Source organism: Tauraco erythrolophus, chromosome 17, assembly GCF_009769465.1.
Source record: "Tauraco erythrolophus isolate bTauEry1 chromosome 17, bTauEry1.pri, whole genome shotgun sequence".
Taxonomy (NCBI): Eukaryota; Metazoa; Chordata; class Aves; order Musophagiformes; family Musophagidae; genus Tauraco; species Tauraco erythrolophus.
In genome coordinates this window covers 12,557,104-12,578,542 of record NC_141481.1, presented here as the reverse complement: position 1 = coordinate 12,578,542, position 21,439 = coordinate 12,557,104, and the positions used below count along the sequence as shown (strand labels likewise).

The 21,439-nt window shown below is 45.2% G+C and overlaps 2 protein-coding genes across 7 annotated transcripts in view; both read right to left on the bottom strand.

The window, feature by feature from the left end:
- Nucleotides 1-3,085, bottom strand: part of SLC5A10 (solute carrier family 5 member 10) — a 40,512-nt gene extending 37,427 nt beyond the window's left edge. For all 4 annotated transcript variants that reach the window (XM_086622469.1, XM_086622468.1, XM_086622471.1 and 1 more), the window contains exons 1-5: nt 2,975-3,085; nt 2,208-2,279; nt 1,276-1,380; nt 608-667; nt 297-401 (exon numbers count right to left, since the gene is read on the bottom strand). In XM_086622469.1, the coding sequence (XP_086478595.1) occupies nt 297-401; nt 608-667; nt 1,276-1,380; nt 2,208-2,279; nt 2,975-3,085 (453 nt within the window). The remainder of the gene's footprint in view (nt 1-296; nt 402-607; nt 668-1,275; nt 1,381-2,207; nt 2,280-2,974) is intronic.
- A 2,714-nt stretch (nt 3,086-5,799) lies between these two features.
- On the bottom strand, nt 5,800-21,012 carry PRPSAP2 (phosphoribosyl pyrophosphate synthetase associated protein 2). 3 transcript variants are annotated; one of them, XM_086622622.1, is made up of 12 exons: nt 20,935-20,954; nt 18,367-18,486; nt 17,615-17,765; nt 16,841-16,893; nt 16,653-16,719; nt 15,453-15,625; nt 14,382-14,497; nt 10,784-10,839; nt 8,308-8,456; nt 7,503-7,573; nt 6,651-6,797; nt 5,800-6,230 (listed from the first exon to the last, which is right to left on the bottom strand). In XM_086622622.1, exons 3-12 carry the CDS (start codon nt 17,731-17,733, stop codon nt 6,072-6,074), a joined length of 1,110 nt encoding a protein of 369 aa, XP_086478748.1. In that variant the 5' UTR covers nt 17,734-17,765; nt 18,367-18,486; nt 20,935-20,954; the 3' UTR covers nt 5,800-6,071. The 3 variants fall into 3 exon arrangements, with proteins under 3 accessions (XP_086478748.1, XP_086478749.1, XP_086478750.1); XM_086622623.1 differs by lacking the exon at nt 18,367-18,486 and having other exon boundaries at nt 20,935-21,012; XM_086622624.1 differs by lacking the exons at nt 16,653-16,719; nt 17,615-17,765; nt 18,367-18,486; nt 20,935-20,954 and having other exon boundaries at nt 16,841-16,867.
- Between the last annotated feature and the right edge of the window lie 427 nt (nt 21,013-21,439).

Genomic DNA, 21,439 nt, shown 5'->3' with positions numbered 1-21,439 from the left:
ACAGCCACTGCTACAAGGCAAGTGCATCATGAGTCTGGGAATCCTGACATCCAGCCACGCATCCATCAGGGACACCCAGCCACGGGCATCGCTGCTGGATCTACCTACAAATGCACCGGGTGTCACAGATGGCACCTGCCCACGCATTCCCACCTCCTGTCTGCTCCCTCCTGGAGCATCCTGCAGCAGCTGCTCTCCCCTGACTTGGCTACATGAGGTTTGAGCCCTAAAACAACTTTTTGATTGTTGAAAATCAGTTGTGGATCTGTCAACGGAGTCCAGCAGGAGCTACTCACAGAGATTTTGGTGAAGATGGAGAGCAGGAGCGACAGGCCAGAGAGGTACATCCGGATCCTCTCCCCTCCAAACCTTCGCTGGAGATACTCGGGCATCGTGACAATCTGCCAGGGGGAAAGAGAGCGCTTGCTGCCCTGTCCAGGCCCCCTCCTCCAGGGATGGTCCCAGGGAAGGTGGGGGAGAGCTGTATTCCCAGGGCAGTGCTGCAGGGCTCCGGAGTCTCAAAGAACAGTGGGGACAGTAGTCTAGGAAGCAGGGGACCTGGCCAGGGCCATGGTTCCCACAGCAGGCTCCAGGCAGCTGTACGTACCCCAGATGAAATGTAGACTGGCACAAACACCCAGGCCAGCGCCAGAAGAGCGTAAGTCGCCTGTTGGGAAGAAGGAACATGGCACAGATGGAAAAAACGCTGATCCTGCTACAGCTCGACATTGACTGCGGTGCTAGACCCGTCCATCACTCTGGACCCAGCATCGTCTCACCCTTAAGTACACATTTCCATCCCCAAACATCTTCAGACGGCAGGCACGGGGGCACAAAGCCATGGTGGAGACGCCCCTCGCACCCCTGCCAGCGGGATCCTGCTCCTCTCAGCCCTTCAGCTCCTGATCAGACGTTTCCCCACTAACTCCTTGAGCACCAAGCAAGCCAAATGCCCTATTTTCACTGCAGAACCCGAGGACTTTGGAAGCGGCAGGTGGGGAAGCAGGGAATGGGTGACCTACTCAGCTGGGCTAGGAAGCTCTGCACTGAAGTGCCCTTTTACCCTGAGTACGTGGGCTTGAGTTGACTCCAAACTGGCTGTACGTGCACTAGACATGAGCTGGAGAAGCTGAGTTAGCAGGGTTGCGTTAATTAGCCCCCGCACGACTCCTCCCAAGCCTTTCAAGATGTTGTGCGAAGCTGCTGTGAAATGGGCCATCTGCTGCCACACAGCTCAAGAAACTCATTTTCTCAATAACGTGACACGTTTCTTACGTTCCACTCGAAGCCGGTGACAGCGATTCCCCCGGCAGCTCCGGTCCCGGCCAGCCCGATGAAGAGTCCCGAGCCTTCGCTGCTGGCGAAGAGAGAGGCGCCGATCTGCGGAGGAGCAGAGGAGGTGCTGGGGTGCCCAGCCACCAGCTCCCTGCCGCTTGGCACAGCAGTCATGCCAGCTGGACCAGCTTTAGTCCTTCTCCAGCAGCACAGCCCCAAGGAGATAACTCAGTAAGAGGAGGAGGCAGAAATAACATCTGGACGGGAGCAGCAGAGCGCAGACCACCCCGCCACTTCTAGAAGCAAAGCGTGGCCAAAGATACACCATGTGAGATGAGGAGCATGCACATATTTTGCAAGAAAAGCCCTCAAGAGACTGAAACCCAGGTAGGCGTGAGCCCCAGCAACCAGCGCTCCTGCATAGTCAGCCCATCCGGGCATCCCCGGTGTGTTTTGGACAGACTTTCTTGTCTTCAGGAGAATAAGGAGCAGCCACATGTTGCTGCGTTTGCCACGGTGGCCACACACCCTGCCAGGAGGTGGCCTTGTGCAAGCAGCCAGTGCCAGACACGGGAAGGACCTACAACCAGTTTGCCAAGATCATACCAAAACAAGAAGAGAGAAAAAAAGACTTGGGACACCCATGTCTTGTTGGAGCAACTAGGAGCCCTCGGGGCTGGTGGAGACAGATGTTTGACTCCAACGACCCCTTCCCAAGTTCTGAGCAGCCCATGAGGAGATCCAACAAGCCAGGTGGGCTACAGCACCCTTTGTGCAATGAGAAGGGAAACGCACCTCCGAGGACACAAATCCTGTACAGGGCAGGGGAAAGCACGGGCAGGTGGTGGAGAAAGCAGGGGTGCAGAAGAGGGAATTTGGTGGGAGGGAGAGTGGCACTGGATATCCCTGCTGCCCAAGGTGTCTCTACTTACTGGCCACCACGCCATGTCTCTGCCAGCAAGGAAATAGCCACTGATGGTGTTCCTGTTCACCCTGCAGGAAGCCTGGGAGGAGAAAAGATCAGTGTGGAGCACCCTTTCCCTGCAAACCCAGACAAGACACCAAGAAACCAAGAACCAAGTCTCCCAGACAAGAAGCCAAGAGACAGGAGACTCTGGATAATTAATGGGAGCCCTGCAAAGTTGAGCTTAATTACACGAAACGGTGGCTGCACCCCAAGTACCTGGAGCCATGAACAGCAAAGGAGGCACCCCGAAAGGGGGAAGCACGGCGGGTGCGCCTGTCCTACTGCCATCCCAAGCAGACAGGTTGGCTAATAGGGCTCGGTTTTGGCTACGGTTCTTCTGCAAGGCAGAATAGATGGCTTTGGAGAACCTTTGTCTGGGACCGCGGGTAGCTGAGGGCTTTTTCTGTTCAACAGGGTATTTGTCTCAACACCCTTTGACAGGCAAGCGGCAGAGCTGCTCACAGCCAGCAGACCAGAGGCCAAGGAGAGGTCTGTGCTGCGGTGAATTCCACCTTCTTCTCCGGCTACAGGAGTCCATAGGAGGTGAAGAGGCAGAGAGTTTGTACAAGAGAACGGAGTGAATGAGAAACGACACACAAAACACGTAACAAACTACAACAGGAAAACAGAGGCTTTGAAAACATTCCATGCAGAAAAGCTGGTCCTGAAAAAAAACATCTATCCAAAAAAAAAAAAAAGGAGCAGAAAGGGAACAAGAGAAAACGCCCTTACCCATATTCCCACCGCAACGTTTAAGGAAAAATAAACCACTACGACGACGAGGTCAGCAACGCTCCACCGCTGCGAGGGGGTAAAGGATCCAGCAGTGGAATTGCCCTCCATCACTCCTCCGCCTCCTTCCTCATCCTCAGCCTCGCACGATCACTGAATCAGTAACTCACGAGCAGCCTGAGGGCATTTATCATTAAACAAGCCGGCAGCGGGAGCGCCGCTTCCGAAGGCACTGGGGTGGGCAGCCCGGCTGCCCGCGGCCTCCCTCCCCCTTCCAGTTTCCCCACTGCCCATCTCCAGGCGGTGATATTCTGTCGAGTTAATTACTGTAGACATTGATGAATAACACAGGGTTATATTTGAAGGATCCTGGAGAAATATCTCCAAGAACAGCTGGCATTTCTGGTGATCTGGGAAAAGCACACGGAGATGAAGTAGCTCTGCTGCGATGAAAAGGGCACGGTCTAAGTCACACGTGCTTTGCTCCCTTTCAACCACTCCAGTACCACGAAGAGCCAAAGGACCAGCAATCCAGTCTTCCGACGGCGACTTGCTCCCAAATTCCTGAGTCTGATCAATACAGTAACTGCACTGCACGGAACGAGGCAAAGTGAAAGGCTTTCTACACGCTGAAGCGATGATCAAACCCAGGAGTTACGCGGAGCCTCAGCACGCCGGTGAGGGCCGAGCAGCTGAAACGCTCATGGAAGAGACGACCTTCCTCCAAAGGCCACCATGGAAACGAGCATCAGGAAAGAACCTTTGAATGGAATGGTTTGGGGGATTTAACAATCCCACTGTTCGCTGCACTGGATGCTTGGCTGGCTGGGACTTTTTACAAGGGCACATAGTGATGGGACAAGGGGCAATGGATTTAAACTGAAAGAGGGCAGATTTAGAAATTTTTCACTCTGAGGGTGATGAGGCACTGGAACAGGTTGCCCAGAGAAGCTGTGGCTGCCCCATCCCTGGAAGTGTTCAAGGCCAGGTTGGATGGGGCTTTGAGCAACCTGGTGTAGTGGAGGGTGTCCCTGCCCATGGCAGGGGGGTTGAACTGTATGATCTTTGAGGTCCCTTCCAACCCGAACCATTCTGTGATTCCATGATTTCCCAGTGGCAGCACACTTTCCAGCCATGTGCCACAAGGTCCCGCTAATAAAACAAACACACTGCAACTAACGCGCCCGTCACCGAGCCGTGTCAGCGCGTTTCTCCTCTCTGGAGCAGGTCTGCGCACTGCCAGAGGAGCTGGAGCTCTCCCTCCCTGCTCAGCCGGAATTCAACCTGCATTAACACATCCAAAGTCCATGGAAGCGTTGATGTGTCAGCTCGGTGTTTCTATTAACGTCGCCGAACTGTTTAATAACCAACTGTCACTAAAGTACAACCAGCTACAGCCTCACCTTTTGTCACTTCGTAGAGACAGAACGTGCCTCTCCGGACAGGACTGCAAAAATCAAACAAACTGATGAAAACCAAGATCACGGAATGAGTAACAGCGCTATCCGAGCAGAAATGTGCAGGTGCTTAAATAAAATCGCCGTCTCACTTGCTGAACGCACCAACAAGATCTTTAAGCAATATCTGGGTCTTCCACAGTCCAGGCCTCAATCCTTCCCAGTGCTGTGCCACAACACACAAGGGAAGGAAAAAAAAAAAATAACAGCTTTTATCCTTAAAAGCAAACCAACCTCCCCAAACCCTCAGAAGTGTCTTGAGAAGAGAGAAATGGTGTCAACGCTCCAGTGTTCGCTTCTGGCTTTGGCCATGACAGAAGTCTTATGCTCGTTTGCAGGACGTTCTGATGGAGAGATCAGACCAAACCACCCCGAAACGCTCGTTCACTCCACCACCGTTTTCTCCGTGGTGGTGATTCCACGTGGAATTCCGGTGGAATCTTCAAGTCTCCGAGACTGGAAGCTCAAAGCGCAGCAGCCAACAGGCCATTCTGCACACACATACCTAAGGACGGTTGGGAAAACAACCGTGAACAAGCTCTGCCTATGGCTGTATTTAACTCATCCATACGGCCAGGCCAGGCTGGAAACCTCTGAAAAAACATTTACCTGATGAGCTGATTCAGATTTTAACAGCTGGAACCTCTGCTCCCCACAATATTCCCAAGTCCCCGTTGTTCCCTGACATCCAGCCATAGACTTAGCTCCCTCCCACGTTCCCTGAAGCAAAGCAGGACACTGGAAGCGTGCCAGAACTGCCAAACTACAACTCATCTAGAAACCTTTATGATAGCACTGGACGGGGGAAGGTTGTATTTCGTGTTTTACAAGACTGCTCAGCAGAAGACAGGTTGAAAAATGACAGTCAGGTACCAGTTTTGGGGAAAAGCAGCCTCTCCTCCTCGCCTGCAGGTGTTTCACTGGGAAAAATGAGTAAAATGCACGTTATTCACCTTACTGCCGAGACGCCTGAATCCTGTTCGTATTCCAAAGCAACTCATCAGTGTAAGAGAATCAATTCACTTCCTGATTTCTTTCGGCAACACAACACCTGCGAATCACTCTGAAGGGGACACGCTTTAGAAGACAAGTAACTAGCACGTGGACGTTTTTAGAAAGCTCACACAAACCAAATCTTTATTCTTTGTCGCAGAAAATAAATACAGGTGCATATTTCATACGCTTTTCTATAAAAGCACTCCTACAAAAATCACTTAACTGCATACAACAGTACCACCTTTTTGGCTTTTAAAATGCAAATATTATACAGTCACTTCATTTTATTATCTTTTAAAGCACTTGTAGCAAGCAGCTTTGGAAAAGGAATGCTTAATTTAGAAGCCAAATTCTTGCCTCAAGTGTTTTGTGGGGTTTTTTTTCCCCTCATGTATATAGTGCAACTAACCTAAAAGCAACTAGAACAGTTTTTTGTAAAATGTTTATTCCCCACCCATCCCCCCCCAAAAAAAAAACAACCCTGCAAAGGGAAAAAAAAAGCTCTTAAAAACTGTTCTACCTTGTTAAACCAAGAGAAAACAAGAAGTGGCTCAATAGAAATATTAAGGTAAGCATGATGCTTCACAGCTCATCATCTGTTCGCTTCCAGTTTGGCCCGGGGTGGTTTTTGAGAAGAAAAAGCATTAATCATCCAGTCCGATATTTCTGAACAGGTACGACATGGACTCGCCGTTATGGATCCTGCGAATGGCTTCTGACAGGATCATGCTGATATCCACGGTCTTGATTTTAGGGCACTGGAGTTTTTGTATTTCATGTGGAATTGTGTTTGTCACAACCACCTACAGAAAGAAAAAACGATCAGAAAGACATCGCTCCGTTACGTTTTCCACCTCCCCTATCAGAACTGCGGAAGGCAATGTCCACATATCCATGGATACTAATGGCACCGTCCTTCCTCCCTTTCGTTCTGCCACGCGGGTCTAAAGGAAACTACAAAAATATTCCCCACACTGAGGGGAAAATTCTGCTAATATTGCCAGTCCATCACCTCACTGCTTCTCTAGTTTCCCACTGCTATGGTTTAAGGATGTGTAGATGCTTACATTCCAGTACACAATCCCATGGCAGGAAAGCCTGAACCCAGGAACCTACCGGCTGAATTCTTCACGACAGTATATTTTAATCATCAAGTCAGGAGCAAATTGCTTGCTTAAAAAACCCCCAAATCATTTGATCAGCAATTCGGAATCCAGGCTTACTTCATCGATTGCAGATTCCTCGATCAGCCTGGGAGCATCTGAGGACAACAGGCCATGCGTGGCCATGACAAAGATCTTGTAAGCCCCCCTTTCCTTGAGGGTCTCAGCTGCAGCAAGAAAGCTGTCAACGTCATCTATGATGTCATCCTGTCAAAATAAGATGGAATCAGGGAAGATTCAGCACGTCCTTGGACCAATCCAGCACACTCAGACAGACATTACATCTTTTTCAAGTGTAACAGTTCACAGCCAAAGCAAAATGGATGTTTTTATCAGTGTTGTTCTCCAGACATCTGAGCTGGATGGTAAGTGTGAAAGAGTGGGAAAGCAGAGTGTCCAAAACTGCTGCAACATCAGGGGAAGAGGGATTGCTCTGTGGGGGGAAGAGGGAAAACCCAGGACAACTAACACTCTTCAAAAACCAAACTAACAGAAAACTGCCCTTTTCCACGACAAGCCCAGGATTACACTCAGCTTTAGAGAAACCATACGGCTGCATCACACCTACTTCACTGCCATTCCTAAACTCACGGAATAGAAACACAGGGATTTTCCCCTCATCTGGTGTACAAGCACCACCTAAAACTCCTCACCTTCAGGCAAGCACTTAAATTTATCCAGTCCATTCACAGAAACAGGGTGCGAACGCTGCTTTTCAGCGTGGATCACTTCGTAGTGCACAGAGTCAGCCTCAGTAAGTGCACAGAAAAATGCCTCATGGGATCAAAAGTGCAGTTTGGAAAGTCCAGCATCGACCAAAGTTTAGCTGCTGATACAGCAGAAAATGTACTCGATTGCTGCAACTTTAACACATTTAATATAATTTACCAAAAGCTATGGCATCTCACTCACCACGATGATAGCGATTCTTCCTCCTACATCTCCGACAACTGTGATGGGTGGTTTTTCCTTGGGAATCAGCACTGATTAATGGCAAATTTTTTTAAAGGGGCAGAAAGGAGAAAAAGAAAATTTACACAATTTACTTCAAGTGTGGAAATGGGTCACCACCGTTATAGAGTGAAGCAACAACTATTTCAACCATCACAGCATCGCTGGGAAAAAACAGAAGGATTTTAAAACATAAATTATTTTTTTAAGCTTAGTCAAGGTACTAACTACATTAATTTAAACCCATATTCTTAACCAGTTCAATTAATTTTTAGTTTTAGTAGAGAGAACAGAGCGGCTTGCAGACACAGCCAGTTCAATCACCCCACTGAGACCCAAGCTAGGCTCACACAATGAAGTTTTGCTCACGCAGCTATAGATCACACCCACATTCAGCAAGTTTACTGTGTCAAGGCCCGTGACATCGTACGGCTACACATAAAACCAGTGTCAGACCAGCTTATAGCTCTGTATCCCAGAAAAATTCCAACAGGATAAAGTAAATGGCAAAAGAGTGGGGCCTCTCTGCTAGGGGCTCTTCTGACTAGCTATAGTGACACAGCCCTGCCTGCACAGGGCACAGACCTCACACTAAAACCACGGACAAAAGGCATTCAAAAAGGAATCTTTTTTTCTCCCCAAGAAAAAAGTAATGCTCTTTCCCCCTAAAGAGCCACTCCTTTTTGACGGTCCCTCACTGTCAGTCCCATCTCCCAAAACCATAAAGAGACAACAGGTGATCACTTTCACACACAAACTTACTTACTGGGTATCTCCAAACTGGGATGAATAGCAGCTACGTTTTTGGCTGTAGGTGGTGAGTGTCGACCATCCACCATGTCAGACTCAGCATCTTGAGCTTCCCCATGAATCACAGCAATTCCCAATCGTAAGCGCTCAGCAAAGGACTGTGCCCTGCAGGGAAAGGGTTGAAAAAACAGAAATACATTAAGCTTGAAATAATTCAGATATCTACAATGCTAATCTATTTCCACTTTATTTCTAACGTTTCAGAAGGAAAAGGGAATGATCCTAAAATTATAGGAACACACATGGAGGAAACCACTTGTCTCTCAGCATCTTTTCAGCAGGCTTATGAGAGTCAGAATAACCTTGAACATATCCATACTGGCCTTGAAGCAACAGGACAAATGCTGCAAGTCACATCATTGTGATAACTCCCTTCTGTTTTGCCCAACAGTCAAAAAAACATTTCCTAGCCTTCAGCATTCCTGAGATCCCATGCTTTAGCAGGTCTCATCTAACAGTAACCACGAATAGCCTAGATGTCTGGATTGTCTACATTTAATAGGGGAAAAAAAAAAATATTCATATGAACACAGAAAACAAGTGTTTACCTATTTATTTTTGGCAAAATGTGCTCTAAATAGGACAATATCCCTCGCCTTCTGACACATAATCTTAGAGATCCTACGGAAAAGAGAATCCAGACAATCGTTTTGCCTGACAAACCACTCTTCAAAATCAAACAGCTTGGATTTTTACAAGCTTCACCACACAAAATTCCTTTGGCTAAAATTAGAAACTCATGTAAGGAAGTGTAACGTTAGCTGGGGGAGTGGGGAAAGCAGCGAGTCAGGAAAACAGGAATTTCACAGACAGGTCTTGTATCCCAGAGGCTGGAAGCAGCAAGTAAAAATCAGCAGGTTCACCCCACCTTACCCTGCCACCCCAGAGTTGGGTATCTAGCCTAAGCCAGTCATCCCGTCTCCTGGTCCAAGCGAGCCCGGCATGTCCAGAGTGAGTCACTCTGATCCTAACATAAGCATCCAAGGCCTGTGCCTGGATCACCTCCTTCATGCTCAAGCTTTGTTTCATATGCAAACAACTCCAACTCCAGATAATGACTTGCCCATCATGATGCTCAGTTAATTAAAAATGAAGAATATTCTGCCCTGTGGTTATCATACCGTGAGGATATTTCTTCAAGTGGTTAACTTCAGATAAATTATGATTCCAAACATATTTATCTTAAGAGTTATGACTTAGAAGGCATAATCCTATCAATGAAATCATAATAATTACTTTAAAACGCAACATTAAACTGAAAAAAGTTCAAAGGAACAGTAAAATGAGTTATTCGTTTTCCAGCCAGCTCAGAAAGCGAAGAAACATTCTGAACTTCATCAAACAAAGGTTCTCTTGCACGAGCAGACGTTCATCTGAATAGTGTTTTCCTTGATTAGGCTGAAGCATCGGATCACCCTTTCCCAAACACCATGTACCTCCTCAAAAGCTGCTCCTAAAGGCTCACAGGTACGCACGAAGCAGCTGAACACCACAGCTCTGGGATCCTCTCCTACACAAACCCGTTATGTCTGCAACTTCTCTGGCTAACCAGTTAAAGGCACGTGTAGACTGGCATGAAAATACTTCAACAAGCGTCTGCCTACTCCCAAGAGGTCGTACTCACACCAAGTAAAAGAAACAAAGACAAGCAAGTGTGATATAACTGGCCAAACCAAAAGAAATCCCATGAAAAGTACTGCTGGAAAACAAAGACGACAGAAGTTGTTCCCCTCACTATACCTGTACAAATTAAAGCCTTTCTCACTTGCTATATAAAATAACAAAAATCTTGCTTACAGAGTACCACAATTCCTCCACATGACATTCCAGATAACTACTCAACAAACTATTAGTTTTGTCACCATGTCAAGTACAGCATCTCAAACCACCATCCAAGTCTGACTACCTGCTGAGAGCTGGGTGATTCCAAAGTTTAGGAACAGTCACCTAAAGAGATTCACCCACCAGTAGCAGTTGTTCAGCCAACAAGGACTTCCCAATTCCAATCTTCTCACGTATCAAATCCTGTTTCACCACGCCAGATGGTAAGTCAGCTGGACTTAGGACCCCGTCAACCATGTTCTAAGCAATTACTTTGGATTAATGGTGTTAAACTTCCAGCATTTTTTCTTTGTTTACAGCAGGATTTTGATAATGTGAATGCACACAAATATAATATGATTAAATACCTTCTTGATCCTAAGCACTCTATTGATTTACCTCGGCCTTTTGTTTGTTTGGGTGGCTTCTCACTCTTAGATTTATGATGATTTTAGCGATGACGTAAAAACTACACATCTGACAAAGCAAAACGGGGAGGGATTTGAAGGCTGCATCTTCTAATTATGGGATATCTGTCCTTCACTTGATCCTAAGAACAAAATCACGATAGAGATTTCCTGCTCTAACACAAGAGAGCAGATCTTACCCACCTCTTTGCAGACGCAGGTGATTTGGCCACAATTACAGCATTCCTGTAGTCTGGTATCTGTAGTAAATAACAGATAGGAATGTCTACTTCATATCTTCAGACAAATTTAAACTCAGTAAGAATCAGAGAACTTTCATTTTGCCAGAAGAATTTTAAGCATCGAACATTTTACCTAACATAACAAAGCAACCTCAAGAATCCATGGTACACGATCGGAGTTCACAGCTCAGTAAAACCAAGTATTTAGAAAATTCAGATTTTAACTTAAAATTGTACCTTTCATAAACATCAAGTTATATTACAGATTACACAAAAGTAACTGCTTTAGAAGAACATCAGGGCTACAAGGTCAAGTGTTGAAAGAAACAGGAAACCATCAAAATTAAAGTTTCCTGTTTAATTTAAGCTGTCTTGTGCGTGCACACGGCAGTCTTTCAGGTATTTCGCCTATTTCCTAGTTTTAGGGTGGTTTTTCAGCGTACACCGAAAAAAAAGTAACGCCTCTCCATCACATACTGACTCTTTAGACGGACCACCGAAAGGGGTAAAAATTCCACATCCACTGCACTGATTCTGGAGCCACAGTTCAATATTGCTGCAAACTGTCTTCTGCGCAGATGAGCACTAGAGGATGCTGCTGCCAACACCAGGAAGTCTGGGTTTCATCCCAAGGTCTGAGGGGTACCTCAGTCAGTCTCCACAAGCTCCATCTGCTCCAGAGTTAGCTGCCCCTGCCCTGCTCCGTTCTCATACCACGTTTTCACTCCAGACTCCTCCTCTCCATTTAGGCAGCATTTTAGTCCCTGTCTCTCAGATTTCTCTGCAAAGTGACTCCACATCAGACCCTTCTTTCCTTATCCGTAACTTCTCGAGCATTCCACCATTTGCACTTCCAGTCCTCCTTTCCAACAGCAATCTATGTTCCCTCTAGTATCTCCTCCCCTTCCTTGCAAATTCAGCATTTTCCTTCACTGTGCTGCTCTGGAGCAATCTGTCTGCCACAGAGAACCTGTCTGTCCATCCATCAGTCGCCACGATACTCCACAGCCACTCTCAGCTGTAACAGCAAGCAAAGTCCTACAGAGCAGCTCCAACCCTCAGAATCCCAGCATTAAGGGACAGAAGACTCTTTACTAAATACCTGCAAATTGATTTGTTACAGTTGTGATCTCACAATTTTGAGGGGATGATACTCTGACAAGCAGTTCATCACCTTGCTGTCAAGTACCAGTTCCAGAGCACAGAAATACTTGTTTTTTCTTTTCAACTTCAGCAAGAAAAGTTCTTCCACAACCCTGTCCTCAAACATACTAACCACACTCGCTGGACACTTCCAAAAGCACTCTACTTGAAATAGTCATGGGAAAGAAAAAAACGAGTTCTGAATTTGGGCACAGTCCCAACCAACTGAAAACAAGAGCTTTTCTGAGCACGTGTCAGGCAACATTAATAATCTGCAATGCTACTAACTCCACCTATGATCCTGGGAATTCAGCATGTTCTGTCTTTTACACACTTAGTTATACAACAGGCTGCAAAGATTAACATGACGGAAGGTATGGACAAGGCAGGGCCTGTCACTTGACATAATAAAGGCTTTGATCTTGTTCAAACACCATTGCCTCATTTTTCCCCTGCCAAATTATCAAATTTGTTCTCAGCTTTTTAAAAGTGAAGTCAGAAAGCCAGAAATGTCATTCAAAAGACAGGAAGATGTCAACAACTTCTTGTCACAAACAGCTACATTAATCCAAGATTAACACGTGCACATGGGGAAGAGAGAAGGCACTAAGTATTGAACATCTGCTAAGCAGACAAAGGAAAATCACCAAATTCATGTTTACCACATTAATTTCACTGATTAGATCGTCTTCATCCCAGAACACCAAGTCATCCTCTTCACATCTATGCATGAATTCCCAACAGGGAACAACGACAAGCCCCCATCCTCTTAACTTTCAGTTAAATGCTTTTTAAGTGACCTCCATTCTTATCGAGCTGGACTATTTCACGCTTCCCAATATACCCCACCACAACTCCTGTTTGAAACATTGTTCATGCTTTGCAATTCACAAGGCAGGACAGACCGCAAACTGCTGCCACCATGAACCTGAGAGGAATACTAAATTCTTCCTGAACAGCACTCGATGAAACTTTTAAGAAAAGATACCATAAATGACCTGGCTGGTGAAAGTACTTGCCAATATAGATCCCATGTCAGCAGGAACAGTCAACTCTAGTTCCAGCACGACATCTCATCGACGAGCAGAGGAATGAAGAAATAGAAAAACTGAAAGTATCTTTTAGTACCTCTCTACACACACTTCAGCAGATCTCTACTCACTCGATACACTGCACAGCAGCGCCAGACTCAAAGCTGCAACGAGTCTTTGTAAACCAGCTCATGGATCAAAACGTGCTTCAAGACTAAACTGGGAACATGATCTTGTTACCGACCATAATCCACAAATTCAAGCAACATATAAAGGCACAACTTGTCTTGTATCTGCATATTTGGTTTTCAGGTGGGGTTTTTTTGCCTTTTTTTTTTTTAACTTATTAAGTGCTTATAACATGCAATACTTCCCTCCTGGTACACAAGATGAATGTGGCAAAGCCAGAGTCTGGAGCTTTGTTCTACCATCCTCTTTGACTCTATTACTAAATGAAATGACAACAATAGATTCAAACAGAAACTGATTCCCCAAACAGATTTTAACACTGTCATAACAAGATCATATTGGATTGGTTTGGGGTTTGTTTAGGTTTTTGTTTGGTTTGTTTGTTGTTTTTTTTTTTGCCAGTGGTGGGTTTTGTTTTGGTTTTGTGGTTTTTTTTTTTAATTGAGGCATTCATATCTCTACTAAAAGAAATACCTTGGATTCAAAAGTAAGAGTGAGCCAAACATTTTCTCTCACCAGGAAGAAAGCATTTGCTTTATCCCAAATTATCATTAGTCAGAGGCATAATATGCATCTTATACCTACAATTATCATTTGCACAATTTGCATACATGAATCTACCAGCAGCACTTCTCAAAGCACTTATAAAAGTGAGATGGAGAAACGGGCACACAGAACATCAGAAATTAAGCTCCTCAAGTCAAGACACGCTGAACAAACAGCAGGTGAAGATTTCCACACAAGAACTCATCTGGTTTACTTTCAGAGTATGACCAATAGGCTTTCTCATAGTTTACAACTTAACTTCCAAAGTGTTTTCATAGTGTGATATAAGTTACACCTACCAAGCAGTCCATCCTATAAACATCAAGAAAACTGGAAATAGGAAAGGAAGAGGATATCAAGAGCAAGAAAATCCTTATTTTTTTTTAATACTGATTAGGGGAATATACCTAAGATGAGAGAACAGCATTGCTGCATGGACAACAAAATGCCAGCTCTTCATGAAAGCACAACTTAAGCTGTGGGCAAGAAAAGAATCAACTGCCCCAACACCGCTTCCTGCCCAACGTGACCTTTTCCCCTTCAAAATACCATTTGAAGAGTTAGTCTTTTCAGAGGAATTTCTTTCAGAAGCCTTGAGACATGATGAAAAATAATTTAAAAAAACCAACTCTAACAGCAGGCCTTTCTCACCTCTTCTTGGATGTACTGTAATAAAAATGGAGACGCTCTCAAGTTATCAACTGGAATATTGAAGAAGCCCTGTATTTCCTTCTGATGTAAATCCATGGTAATAAGATGAGTTAGTCCTTGCAAAAAAAAAAAGAACAAAAAAGACATACAGACAAGCACATCAAGAAAAGTAAGAGAGAAAAACAGACACGCTCTTTATTTCTCTAGTAAGTTTCACAGAAGTTTCTCCAGAACAAAATCCCTAAGCTGCATCAGAACAAGAAAACTATACTTAGTGAAAGTACATAGAATATTAACTACGTCCCTCTTAAGTACACCATGTTTCAAGATTTCTACAGTGTCCTTTTTAAAAGAACCTCAGAACGCTCCATAATTGACTCAGTAGTGCCACACTGAGGCAGGTAAGATCCTTCTCCATTCGACACGTGACAAAATGGAAGCACTAATAAGATAAACTGTCCTATGCCACATAGCAAGACCCTGGCACAGCTGGCATTAAAGCTCTGGACTCCTGAAAAAGGGGCCCAAATCTTAATCATCTTCTCAAAACAAGAAACCAGATGACACTGTGCTCATTGTAACTGGCCATTTTTCCCAGGGGCAGGAGCAAAAGGAAAGGAGCAGAAAAGGTGTTGAAGGCTGTGAAAATTAGTAACCTCACTCTCCCACATCATCTCAAATGTAAAGGACAGCTATAAAGCACGTTCATCCTACAGATAAAAACAAGCTAGAAATGACAAAGCACAAATGTCTGGGTGTCAGAAAGGCAAAGAACAGCATTATGAGGGATGGGTACCACGGCCCAAAGCAGCAGAGTCCAGCAAACTCGTTTTACCAGCTTGGCAGGACACAATGTAAAATGGCTGTTACAAATTTGGATTTTTTATGAACTCACCATTTGGAAACATTTCTAATTACGTTCTCCTTTCGTATCTGGGTTTTGAACTCACGAAAAACTTGGCAGTTATTTTCAAACAGAATCCCAACTTGTGCACCAGCCTCTCTAAACCTGAAAGCTGACAGCAGGAGCCCCCATTGCCCTGATTATTTCATAACAACCTGCATTCTTACCAGCTTTGCACATCATTGAAGCCAGTAGTTTAGACACGATGGAGCCCCTTTTCCTCATCTTGCACTGTTTGCTGTACGGGAAGTAGGGAATCACTCCAATAATGCTTTTGGCACAGGAGGTTTTACAAGCATACACCATGATCAGGAGTTCCATGATCGTAGTATTCACATCTCTGGAACAAGAAGCATCTAGTTCTGTATCTCATGCACAAAAATCCTGCAGTTAAGACAATATCCAGAGATTTAAAATCCTGCATTTAACCCACTCCAGAGATTTTACTCCAGGGGAATAGAGAGTATGGTGACTGAGCGATTTTCCCTAAGAATCCAGCTGTGCATCTCAGGATGACAAATGCCCTGGACCCAGCATTTTAATCCTTCACTAGAATAACAGTTTACTTTTTTTTTTTCCAGTTGGCTGTTTTGGGCAATTCAGCAGTCTTTGTTATACCATTTTCAGGCTTTTAATAATACAGCGTGTTGCTGTAACAAAGTAGTCCGTAATTTACCTCCAACATCTCTTTCTATTCTGCACAAAACAAAATAGTTAAATTTTTCAATACAGATAAGCTTTTTTTTTTAAAAAAAAAAAACACTTTCAGACTTTACAACATACTTCTCTACCGTTAAAACCAACAGCAGGTTAAATATTTAACAATTACCAGCTATTTTCTTCCATAAATGAAGACATTGAAAAGGTATTTTTCAGATGAGAATCGGTCACGAACTAAGAGACCACCTATTTCTGTTGCCATTAGAAAAAATGTCTTAGCATTATAAAGTTCTTTTCACATAAAAAATAAAAGTTGTCTTCTGAATCACGGGACACATTGCCTAGGAAACATTCCTCCTACATTTAGAGCTTTGTAACAGTGCTGGAGACAGGGTAGCTGAAAAGGGAATAATTTAAAGAGAATGACATAAGCAAAAGAATGCAGAGACCCCAGGGAAAGTTTCATTGACATATTCACTGAAAATGAAAATCACAGAGGTTAGCTTATACTGATGTCTTCTCTGTGCACATATCAGAAAAAAAAAAAAACGAAGAACCCAAAAGAATCACAAAGAGAAGCCTCTACCTAGTTAATCTAAGCTTGTTGCACTGTACCACATACATAGAATGCAAAGGAAAATTAAAACAGAAGCGTTCCTATGGACAGCCCGTGTCAAAATGCTAGCACAGTGTCTTTAGTTACTCACTTTGAAACCGTTTGAATGATAAATACATCCTTTCCTCTCACAGACTCCTGAATCTGCACTCTTGTTTCTGCCAAGAAGAGAAACATGCAACATTTGCAACAGCAAAATTCAACAGAGTAAGAAAACGGTAGCCAGTACATGCACACCATAGTCAGGTAAGCTTCCAGTTTTGACAATTAAATGCTCACCTCTGTTTGGCTCCTGATAAACCTGAACCTTCCCCATCTCAACTCCTAAGCGCCTGCAGGAGTGGGAAAAAATAAAAAGTCAATATGGGAAAACGAAGGACAAAACAAACACAAAGCCCACACAATGCAACATTTCCTGAAATGGCTATATTTTGCAGGAGAAAACCAAGAAAAGAAAACTTCCAACCATAAAACCAGTAATTATACTGGGAATCTCTTAACAAAGCATCTAGATTTCCAGCAGCTGTGCCGCAGGCTAAGCTGAACTCATTTTCAAGTCAAACTCAGAAGAACGAGCAATGGAGGAAAAAAAAAAGCAGCTTGATTACTAAATTACGTAACAACTTGTAATTTTTAGGATGTGTTCCTGTATATATTTTATGTATATTGCCCTGTATATATACACGGCAACATAAACATGTACAACACTTAAGAGACCACTTTTAAATCATTCTTCTCTATAGAAAACAAAAAAAACTCTGCTACAAGAATACTAAAACGATAAAAACTCCTGCTGTGACCATTTCACACCGTACAAACACTAATTTTCCACGTGTTCTCCACAACACACTGCAGCCAGTCACAACCTGCCACCACACAGCCTAAACACAAATTATTTTCTGTGTTATTGATCTGTTGAAATACGCTGCCCCATACAGTACACTACATGTTCTTGCCAACCGTGGCAGTTTTCCTGATTTTCCTTAAACAGAGAAATCGGTCTCAGCAATACTATCACCAAGATCGGAAGCTGCCCCGCAGGATTTCACTTACTCAGCAATCCTCTTTGACAGCTCCATGCACGACGAATTGGAATTAGCTGAAAACAGCACCAGTCCACCCTTGGTTATGTTCATGATGGTCCCAACTTCAGCCGATGGCACACAAAACATCAAACCTAAGTTGTTTTTCCGCTTCTAACAGACTGCAAGAGATTAAAGGTCTGTCAAAGCCACAATGTTAAAAAAAACAAAAAGAAACAAGCTTTCTCTGTTCAGAAAGTGAAGTTTCCCATAAGCCTCCATTTTCCAGCATCCTTAATCCTTGTTAACACTGCTTCCAAAGTATCAGGAATACATCCTTACGGAGTGCTGTTACCCACAAGCCATACCCTTTACCAACCTAGCTCAGCATACCCAGCGAGATGGCACAGAGAAGGGGGCTTCAGCTTGCCTCACCTTCCTTGCCCTGCCCCGAGCTCTGCATACCCTCCAGCACAACGCTTCCTTGGAGGCCTCCAAAGATCCCCTAGACAACCTCTTAACTTCAACAGCATTTTTTCCTTGGGTTTTTTTCTTTTTTTAAATGTTTTCCTCAGGCTACCATCTAGTAACACAGATTCTCTTTTCCATCAGATTGTCCAGTTCATTCTCCAGAACAGAGCAACATTTATCGACTTTTTGAAGATCACAAAACGAGGCAGAGCTGAGCTAAAGAGAGTGCCCGGCTCCGCTAAATTATCTGGAAGAATCTATTTCCACAGCTGTGTATCTTTCCATCACTTTGCAAAAAAAATATAAACTTACAAATAAGGATGAACTGTAAGGAAGAGTTCAATAAAGTTGGTAGCTGTAAATAATGACCTCTTGCACAATGCATCCACTTGGTGCAGCAGTTGTTGTCATTCTTTGATACTAATATTTCTCCTATGAAAACAGGAGAAAAATATCAAAAGGAAATCTACACTTTTTTTCCCCCAATAAAGGCACAAACCACTAATCCCGCCAAGGATTTGAGGGGATTTCATCTTGATACTTTTTACTCTTCTTTATAACACCACATTTTCATGACTTCTACTATAACATTTCATTACAATAAAAGGGAAAAAAAAAAATCAAATTGACTAGCAGCCACTGATAGATCAAAGTAGCACTCAATTAAAAAAAATCCTAGGCTACAGCACTTCACTTCTGCTGTATAAACAGTCCAATCCTTCATCCTCCATTTCAGCATCATGTAGGGGACTGAAAATATCCAATATGAGTGGCATAATTCAGAACAAAATAAACAGTAAACAGAAGTCAGGATAAACCAATAACTTAATTTACTGGTAAACACCTCCCTGCTGAGAAACGTAATTATCTAATAGTCACACATAATCTGTCACAAAAAAAAAAAAAACAACAATGGTGTATCAACTATTAAGTACTGCAAAACAGCACCTAAAAGAAAAACAAGTTTTCATTCTTACAGGCACAGCTGACTAGCTCTATGAAGAAACTCAAGAAACTCACCACTTTTTCAACTACTTGTTGAAAAGTAGTTTCTTTCTACTACTACTCTTGTTCAGTTTGACCTCACCACAGGAACTGTACCTGATTCACTCACAGTTAAGAGCCAAAGTGACATCAGGAACTTCTCAACAACAACAAAATAATCTCTTCATGAAGAGGCTGTGCTATGCACAACTGCTGTGAATGAAAACCTGTCTGTCATCAAAAATTCTAAACCATGCAGAAAGAGGGCACAAATAGCAACCATTTCAGCAACAGAATTTAGCACCTAGGTGTTTTGCCTCTACTAGAACCTGGTGCACCCCCCATACCACCAAATGAAGACCCCACTCCCTTCTGCCTTGCTTTCAGATGAAAATATTTAAAAAAAAAACAACCAATCAACACAACCTAAAAGGCAGCATGGTTACAGACATCAACTATACCCTTCTCAAATAAGTACTCGACAATTTAAGGCAAATTAAAAACCTTTTTCTTAGATTCTTTCTTTGTTGTGCTGCATACTCACCCTCTGTAACTCTCGGCTCTTAACTAATCATCATCATGTGTCAAATATTCACAACAGTGTTAAAGATATATTTGAAATCCAGCAAAGTAAGCAAGTACTAGAAATGCTCTTAGGTCTCAGAACACCTGAAAGCACCCTGCTTGTGTGATTAGATGGAAACAACTTAGAGATAACTTCAATGTTACTAAAAACACGGTGAAGACTTTCCCAGTTGTGTTACCTTCTTAGCTCCATGGATGAGAGAAATGAGGAGAGTTAAGAGATCTGCTGGAAGACAAAAGTCGTTGGCTCCTGATTATTGCCCAGGGTGCACCTTACGCCACAAGATACTGACATATTCACAAGAAACACTGAACAGAGCTCTTCACATAACCACAGGTCAAGCACTTTCTTGTGGATGTCCTCCAGCAGCAAGAAGTGGGCTACAGTGTGTGTGGGAGGGCAGGGAAGTCACATTTTGTAGTGTAATATTGATGTATCAGCCTTGAAACAGGTGTTGGGATGAGAGCAAGCTCACAAAACTTTATTAGACATGTAAAGATATGACTCCACAAGGGTACACGGGACAACAACCCTCTGGTTTGAGGTGGACAAGTCTTCCAAGCCTGCATCAGATCTGGGAGAACACACACACACCACAAAGTAGGCTGCAGCCCACAAACTCCGACACTTTCTTTTGGGCTGCACACAATAACACGGACACATCATGATGAACACAGCAATTACTGGACTGGGCACACATGACTCCCATGGCTTTACACCACGAATGGAGCATGTCCACACGGAAAGTGACAGAGGCAGGAATAACTGTCTGGGATAATCCTGGTACAAAGAACGGGCTAGAGGAAGACTGAACCCTCTCAATCATCCTCCCACGGGGAATCTTCCCGGCCCCACAAGGGCCCTCCACACTGACTTATCCCCCTGGGCTAAACCTCAGGGGGCCGACCCTTCCACTCCACACCTCCCTCCAAGTCCTTCAGCTGCTCCAGGTGGGCTACCCCGGCCCCGGGAGGGCACACCTGCCCAGGCAGCCCAGGGCACCCGAGGATCCGTTCTCGGGGGGAGAGGCCCGGGCACGCCGCAGCCCCGGCGCGGGAGCGAGCACACCGCTGCCCATCACCTGTGGAGCCGGCGGGGAGGCCCCTGTCGCGCAGGAGAGGGGCGGCCCAGGAGAGGGGACCCCCCGTCCCGCAGGGCGCCTGAGGGAAGGGCGGCGCAGCCCCTTCCTCGGGCGGCGGAGCGCTGTGTGGAGAAGGGGAGAGAGCGCTGGGGAAGGGGGATGTCCTGTCCTCACACAGCCGGCTGAGCTGGGCTGAGCGGGCGGGCGCGCCCCTTTCTGAAGGCCTTACCTGCCGGCTCCGGCCCCCCGGCCCCGGGAGAAGGCAGCCCGGCCGGAGGGGAGGGGGAGAGGCAGAGGCAGCGGCGGAGCTCAGCCCCTCCGGTTGTCCGCTTGCAAGATGGCGGCGCCGCGAGGGGGAGGGGGGGGAGGGCGCGCGAGGGGCGGGCACGAGGCGACGCCCTCCCCCCCCACCCCCCTCCCGCCTCGCGGCGCGCTGAGGGGAGTCGCCGCCGGCGCCATCTTCCCCCATCGCCCCCGCGGCAGCGAGGGGGGATACTGTGGGGACCCCAGTACTAACGCTGCATTTCAGCTGTCTCTCCAGAGAAGGATGAGCGCGATGGGTGGGTAGGGGCCCCCTCCAGGGTTGCGAGAGCCCCGACGCAAAGTCCATAAGGCACCAAACAGCGGGTGCTGCTTTGGGCACTGCCGCCACAGCTGCGGGTCTTGGCCGTCCCCACCAGGCACCGGGATGGCAGCTGGCCCGTGCCATCAGGCTCAGGAGTGGCTGGAGAAGG